This window comes from Prunus dulcis, chromosome 4 (genome assembly GCF_902201215.1).
Source record: "Prunus dulcis chromosome 4, ALMONDv2, whole genome shotgun sequence".
NCBI classification, from domain to species: Eukaryota; Viridiplantae; Streptophyta; class Magnoliopsida; order Rosales; family Rosaceae; genus Prunus; species Prunus dulcis.
Window position 1 is genome coordinate 10,480,860 of NC_047653.1, and position 8,337 is coordinate 10,489,196.

Here is an 8,337-nt window from a genome sequence, read left to right on the forward strand (position 1 = left end):
CATTTCCTTTCCAAAAGAATCAAATAACATAAAACAAATGGCATATCGCATTATTAGTCCAGAGGGGAAAGAAAAAGCACAGAAAAAAGATACATCAATCAGACTCACACATGGCCACTCCTACCCCAGACAAATTCTTCTCCAATGTATTTGATCCCTCCCTCCCCACCAAGGAAAAAAAAAATCCCCACCAAAAATTTAATAAAATAAAATAAAAAAGAAACCTGAAAAACAATAATCTGAAAAATAAGAAAAAATAAATAAATAAAAGAAAAGTAGAAAACCAAGCCAAGTGGCCAACCTCCTAACAAAAATAATTGATTACTGAAAATGAAATAAAAAATGTTTTCAGCACCCTATCCAAGTAGTCCACGTGTCCATGTCAAAGCCTCTAATCTCACACAACCTTGTCAGGGGTCCCACACAAGCCATACCAAGTGGAAACACATCACGTGAATGTAAGGCCAAAGTTAGCATTATATGCTACTAAGCATGTTTTTTATATATAATCTCATCTCAATTCAGAATTTGCTGCTCATTGTGATCCGTACACACCATGACATCTGGGTTTGGTTGCTGCTGTTGCTGATGCTGCTGCTGCTGCTGCTGTGCGTTTTGGTTTCCCATCTTCTTTAGGCTTTGGTGGTGATAAACCTGCCTTAACCTCTCTATTTCATTCTTTAGTGCCTCTTGATGAGCTGAAAAAAAAAAAAAACAAATCATGTTGCTGCTTCGGCACATAGTTGCATTGTAATTCTGTCTTATTTATCAATAAAAACTATCGCTTATTCACAAAAATAAAAAATAAAAATAAAAAAATAAAAAAATCTTGGGATTTGAGAAGAAATCATGTTGTAACTTCAGTTCTGTTCCTATAAAAATAAATCTTGGTATTTGCATATTCTTAAATTTATCCGCATCCAAATGATAAGCATGAGAATATAAGATTAGCTAGCCAAAAAAATAAATAAATAATAAAGGACTGAATAATACTGTAGAAAACACAAATATGCCACTTTTTGTTTGAATTTGTCTGCGGGATTAAAAGGTCTAAATCAATGCTTTTCCAATTGCGGAAGGTAGACAGTGACAGGGAAGAAAGCACTTTCCCAAAAGTCCCATGAATTCTTGAATATGTTCTCGAGTGGGAAAAAGCTACACCACAAGATGAAGATCAAGGGTCTGGATGAAACTGATTAACCTAATCATGGTTTCTATATGCAATTAAATTACATAAACACATGGTTTATTAAAGTTAATTATATCAAATTAAAGAAGTAGCTCTCTCTCTCTCTCTCTCTCTCTTACTTACCGTCTTTGAAAAGCTTATCTTGAGCCAAAGCAGCAATCCTTTGCTTCAAAGCACTATTATCCACATTCAGAATCAACCTCTGGTGGTCTAGAAATGCCACCCTTGGCGACAGTGCTGATACCTCCGACTGCAATTTCGCATTCATTTAAACGCAATTTATCAATGAAATTATCCGCCAAATTAACGAATTTTTAAAATTAAAATTAAAATTAAAAGCAAAGCAAATTGATCTTGCACGTACCTGTAATGTTGTAACGCTGCGTTCAAGCTCTGAAATGTATTGCAACTTTCTGACCCTAGACCGTTGAGCCGATTGCCGGTTCGCCAAAATTCTGCTATATATATATATATAGCTATGGTTATAAGTTAATGGAATTTTTGACAACAATCCGAATTTCCAATCGCATTTCACGTAACAGATCTGGTTTTTAATTACCAAATTTGAAATCATTGTGAAAATGGGTTATTGTCCAATTCATGCATGCAAAACCGTGTGCAGAAAACTTATTGAAATGCTATATATATATATATATATATATATATATAATTTATATTGTTGTGAAATTACCTTTTGACCCTCTTGGGATCAGCTGGGGAGGTTGGCGGTGGCGGATGAGATTGAGCATGAGGGTCTGCCTCGCATGAGCTTTCGTCCTCTCCCGGCTCGCTTTTCGGGTGCTGCTGATGCTGCTCCTGATGAGCCATCAATAGCTTGTTGCTGTTGTTGTTGTTATTATTCTCGTCGTTATTGCTGTTCTGGTCGGACGGCGTGGACGGGTTCGAAGACGACACGGTAGGAGGGACGGTGACGGACATGTCGTCGGAGAACATGGACATGAGCTGCTCGTCGTCCAGCCTGTCGAAGCCGAGGTTGTTGGTGGATCCATGATGCATCATGGCGGTGCTCGGGTTCCTGCATTCTTCGTCCAATGTCAACGGGGACTCCATGAAGGCTATGGAATCGCTCGCGGACCTCCGGTGGACCCCACGCCTGGCGGAGGAGAAATCGAGGAACTCGTCGATCCAGTTACATTGCGGTTGCGACGGTGGCTGGACCGCGGCAGAAGTAGTGGTGGTGGGGATGAAATTGGCCGTGGTGGGTAGCCTTTGGTGAGGGAAGGATGCCCAATTTTGTGCCATGCTTGGTATTTTAGGTGGTAATTGAGCCATTTTCTCAAAGTGTACCCCCCCTCCCAAATATAGGGCACCCCCCAAAATGTGTTTTATGTGGTAATATGTGTGTTTGTGTTAACTTTTGAGAGAGAGAGAGAGAGAGAGAGAGAGAGAGAGATTAAATAAAAAAGGGCAACACCAACCAACCCAACAAACAACTTACAACTGCAAAATTGATCCTTTGGGCAAATCTTGGGCTCCTAGAAAACACACACACACTAAAACACTAATGAGAGAGAGAGAGAGAGAGATGTTGAAGGGAACTGAACAAGAGTACATGGGCAGCAGCAGAAGCAAAATTAGAGGCAGATGGAGCAGAAGCAACATGCACAATAATCATCATAATGACTGGCAATTTTCTCTCTCTTAAACTTATGTTATCTCTCTCTCTCTCTCTCTCTCTCTCTCTCTCTCTCTCTTGTGTGTGTGTGTGTCTATGGATTTTTTGGGACATTTTTTTAAGGCCCAGAGGTTTTGGAGAGAGGGGGGGTGGGTCACATGGGGGTGGGGATTGGGGACAGCTAGCAACAGCTGGTAGGGGTAAGCAAGGGGTTGAAGGAGCATTGAGGTGGGTCTACAACTTGGGTTTCACTGGAAAGTCATCACCTCTAGCATTCTGCTTAGTTTAATAACTCGGGGAATCAGCCCTCCACGTGCCGATGTGACCCCTCTTTCTGCCCTCCCTCACCTCAACCTCATTATAATTTTATTACAATATATACATATATATATATATATATGTATATCCTAATTTAATGACATAAATAGAATATACATCACTTCCCTTGCTATATTACACATATGTACAAGTTTCTTGTGTCACATTATTGAGGTTTTGATCCTTGGATACAATAATGATGCGAAAATCTATGGCCCATATTTGTTACTTATCTCATAGCATTGATTGATCGAGATCTTGGTATTTACTATACTTCGCCATCTTGTTGAGATCGTAACACCATTATGTGATATAATTGTAATTCTGCTAGACATGTGACAAGTCAATTCATCAATGTTATAACATATGTAACACTTATTAATAGTGTACCTTGAAATATATATAAACTCGTTTCTCACGAATGTTAAAACTTACAACACGTGAATTAATAACAAAAGTTTCCCAGTCTTGTTGCTCTAATGAAAAGAACGGAACATGATCAATAATGATCAAAGGGCCATATATGTTGGCTTGCTCATCTCTACATTCAATTGGAAGATTATTTATATATCATGTATATACAAGTATTTCTTGGTGTGGTAGACTCACATAGGAGAAAGTCCCCTACTTGGGTATGTATATAAAAATATATTGGATAGTGGTGTATAGTGGGAGGATGTGGGAATTTAGAGAGTATGAGCTGTGAAAGGAAAGGGAGAGAGCTTGTAAGAATCATGTCCTCCTCCCCCCATGTGAATTGCTAGTAAGAGCCCACCAATGCTTGCTTTGTCCCCAAATCAACCTCACATGGGAGGGTTTGAGAGTTCCTTTTTGCCTCTCTCTCTCTCTCTCTCTCTCTCTGTGTGACAGGTTTCTTGGTATCTTCCATTATCTAATGTTGGCAGATTTGTGTTGTTTTTTAATCAAAGTACTTAGGAGACACTAATAATGATTAGGGGAAAAGTTAGAACGCATGTTAAGTATAAGACCTTGATCCAAAAGATTGTCACACTAATGTGGACCCCATCTATACACACATGCATTAAGAATCAACCACTTGATAATGTTAATGTACAGATTAAATTAAACACAATATCCTAATTTGTTCCTCTATTGGTCAATCCATAAAAAGTCAAATGTATCATTGGCTTGTAGGGTTTACATTACATCCACCCATCGCATACAGAAAGGATGCTTATTCCATTATTTAACGTATAATTATTATATCCAACGAATAAATGTTGATTAGTGGTTTGCATGTGCATTGCTCTTACTATATTCACACAACTAAAATAATATAATTTCCTAAATAAAAACTCTCTCTGTGTCATTTTTTTTTTATTTTAAAAATTTAGTTTTGTGATCCCAAAAATGATGAAGTACCGTACAGGAAAGGGGAGAGGGGAAGGACTCTGCAAAATATGAATACAAAGGCATTATTGCACGTGGGAGGAGCAAAGAGGTCCCTGCCTGTCTTCCTTTCTTTTATTTTTTATTTTCTTTAAATTTGAGAACAGCTGATATATCGTGATGATTGACCCAAAAAAAAAGATGTCCAAAAGAACACATAATTGATAAAGAAATAAAGAAAGAAAGGGGAGCTTATTCCCAAGAGAATAATATCACGGGGATAGAACTGTTTTGTTATCTTTAACTAATCATGTTTTATCGCGCGTAATAAGAATTCCACGTGACAGAGCGTGATTGAATAAAGATAGCAAAATAGTGCTAGCGTAACATACAAGTCCTTCTCACATAGCCAATGACCACTATTGTCATTGGAGTTTTGGTTCATAAGATTAAGCACTTCATTTTATTTTACTTTTTCAGTAATTTATTTATATTTAGAGTTTGTTTTCCAAATATTTATATTTAGATTCACTTATTCATTTATAGGCTATTTAGATTCACTTTAAGTCTTAAAAGTAGGTCTTTTTAATCTTTCTCAGAAGAAAAAGGGTCTTTTTGGGGTCGTTTGGTACGGCGGACTGTCATGGATTGGACTAAAACTTGGGACTGTCTTGGATTAGCTCGGATTGGCCTAAGCTGGATTAAGTACTGACCTATGTTTGGTGCTGCATCGGACTAAGAAGCTAGATTGTAAAAATAGTGAAGACCTACGTTTGGTGTTATGTCGGACTAAAAAATAATTATTGTAATAATTAAATTTGAAACAATAATATTAAAATAAATAAATAAAAAACTAAAATTCTGATATTTTTAAAGGATAAAATTATGTTAAACAAAAAATAAAAAATCATCAGATTCAGACCCAACCCAACCTCCTCATTCTGTTTATCTTTTTTTTTTTTTTTTTTTTGCTCTCTATTTTCTCTTTCTTTAATCAGAAACCCAACCTCCCCATTCTTTTTTTTTTTTTTTCTCTATTTGTTATCATTATTCAACAACCTCCCTCATTCTCTCTCTCTCCCATCGCAACTCACGTCCACATCCCTTTTTTCTTTCTAGTTTTTTTCTTTAATCATAAACCTCCCTAATTCTCGAGTTTTTATCAAAAATAGCCAAAATTTACCCCCTACTTTCATAAATGTCAGTTTTTGTAAAAACTTTCAAAAATAGCAAAAAACTCACCTAAAATTACTCAAACGCCCTCCTAAGTAAAAACCCACAAAAACTTTTTTTTAAAAAAATGCAATCTTTGTTTTCAATTTGATTTTAAACATATATAAAAACAAAGGTTAGATCCCATGTTATATCATTGGAGGAGTTGAACCATGAATATGACTTGATTCCTAGCTAGTTCGAGTACTGCATCCACCCAACATTGAGTTGAAGCAAAGCTTTTGTTCTATGATCTCCTTCATCTCCATTATCTAATTACTTAATTATCTCTAATAAGCCATATATTTGTATTATATATTTAACAAGGCACTCATAGAGTTATTGATTCATCTCCGCAATGTTAAAGTTCATATCGGAATCTAATTAGCAACTTTGAAGTCCATATATGGCTAACAAGGGGTTGTGCGTGGCCTCCAATGGTGATAGCATCAACATGGCTGACGACAACAAATAATACCAAAGCTTCGAGCCCAATGACAGAGACAATAGATACTAACATAGGGGAGTTTTTATGTTTAAAATCAAATGAAAACATAGATTACAGTTTTTATGTTTTGCTTTTTTAGGTTTTTGTGGGTTTTAGTTTTGAGGGCATTTGAGTATTTTTAAGTGAGTTTTTGGCCATTTTTGAAAGTTTTTATAAAAACTGACATTTATGAAAGTATAGGGTAAATTTTGGCTATTTTTGATAAAAACTCCTAATTCTCTCTCTCATTCCCATCGGAACCCACCTCCACATCCCTTTTTTCCCCAGTTCTTCTTCTACCCCGTTGACTCCTTTTTATTCAATTGAGAAAGCCTTAGGCAAAGGCTTCAGCAAATGCGTTTTCCACACATGTCCTCTTCGATCTTGTCCAGCCAGGATTTGGGTTTGTTTGGTTGCAGAAATTAGGTAAACTCATGGTGGTGGTCTAACAGGTTGATTGTGGTGGTTTTGTTTACTGTTGGACAATTTAGTCTCATTTAAGTTAGTCCTTTATCTTATCAAACATGGATTTCAAGTGCTATTTAAGCTAGTCCAGTCCAGTGAGGCCTGCCAAACACAGCCTTTAACTCTAAAATTGACCGGAAGTAAATAGCTTTTTTCTCAAACCCAGACCCAACCCAAATGTGGATTTGGGTTTAACTCATAACCCAAATGGTGAGCTCCAGACGGAACAGAGAGAAGGCCCCAGACCAAACATTTGGGTCTTTCTGTCCATTGGAGAAAAAAATAAACAATTTATGGATCTTCTACACCACCACCGTTCGACCCAAATGAGATAGAAGGGAAGGGCCAATCAATTTAGGTCCTTTATCATCAAGAGTCTAATTAAGCACTTGATAAGTGTTATTTTTAGTACAAATGATAGTCTAAATTTCAGGAAAATGGAGTTTCTCACACAAACACTACCACGGCGCTATGGGATTCAGACATGAGACCACTAGTTGGGCTAGACCCCGTTGGCTTGATCAAGTTTTTCATAAGACTAAAAAAAGCGAAAAATAAAAATTCGTAGTGTTTGGATGAGGTAATCACCAAGGTTTTTAAAAGTTGTGGATTTTAAGAACCATCAAAGTCCTAGGATTTGCAAGTTTTCATATTGAATTTTTTTTCTTTCAATCAAATCAGCTATGGAATTTCTATGGAATTCTAATTTTTCTTTCTAGAAATATCAATTTATAAACATGAGTGAGATAATGGCAATGCTAGTAACGATGGTGGTGGCAACAGTGGTAACGATGGAGGTGACGGTGGTGGTGAAAGTGTTGATGTTTGGCTCACTTAAAAATGCGGAGGAGTGAAGGAAACATACAGTCAAAAGAGCTACAACAGTTTGACTGGGCTCTGCTGCTCAAGCAGAAACTACAGGCACTCAAGCGGCAGAGCGGTACTTCTTGGCCAGACCCAAGCACTCGAGGGCTCACTCGAGCAGACATAGGGACTAGAGCGGCATGAGTCGCGCTCGAGTAGGACAAGCGAATCCAACGCATATCCCTCGCAAATCTGGAGAGATTTTCTCCTAGTTTTGAAGTCCTTTAAGTTTCCTATTCCTTCTATAATTGTACTATAGCCCTATGGCATATAAATAATCACTTTAGCACTAGGTTATTGTAACATGAGAAAGTTAAGGCATCAAATTTGATTTAAGTCAAGGGTGAGAGAAAAAAAAGCTAGGGTTTGCAAGAGATCAAAGGGGGTTCTTCATACTAGTGAATTTCTCAAGAATCACCAAGCGGAAGTAGGCATAACGCTGAACCTCTATAAATTTGTGTGCTCTGTGTGTGCTTACTTTGTGGTTTCATGTGTGTTTTATCTTTGTGTGACTTGTGTGTGATAGTTGTGTAGTCCATCAACGACAAGGTCTTAGAATGTTTTTGCACAACAGAAAACAATTACAACAATAGTAGCAGTAGCAGTGGCAGTGATAAACCAAGTTTTTAGTATAGCTGGTGCTAATAAGGGGATTCGGCTACAGCCCATACACCCCACCATATGGAAGTCCTGCCCGTCCCCGTGGTAGCGGCGTCAATGACGGTAGTTCTAATGGTTATGGTGGCTTCTTTATCAAGGTTTCACTGTTTTGTGATTTCAAAATTATGCAAGTTTAGACGGCATTTTAAGACGGAA

The 8,337-nt window shown here is 37.4% G+C and overlaps 1 protein-coding gene across 2 annotated transcripts; it reads right to left on the reverse strand.

The window, feature by feature from the left end:
- Window positions 1-29: 29 nt before the first annotated feature.
- LOC117623754 (basic leucine zipper 61-like) lies at window positions 30-2,912 on the reverse strand. Of its 2 annotated transcripts, none has more exons than XM_034354719.1 (4): window positions 1,881-2,912; window positions 1,554-1,644; window positions 1,313-1,439; window positions 30-698 (listed from the first exon to the last, which is right to left on the reverse strand). In XM_034354719.1, exons 1-4 carry the CDS (start codon window positions 2,480-2,482, stop codon window positions 517-519), a joined length of 1,002 nt encoding a protein of 333 aa, XP_034210610.1. In that variant the 5' UTR covers window positions 2,483-2,912; the 3' UTR covers window positions 30-516. The 2 variants fall into 2 exon arrangements, with proteins under 2 accessions (XP_034210610.1, XP_034210609.1); XM_034354718.1 differs by having other exon boundaries at window positions 1,554-1,647.
- Between the last annotated feature and the right edge of the window lie 5,425 nt (window positions 2,913-8,337).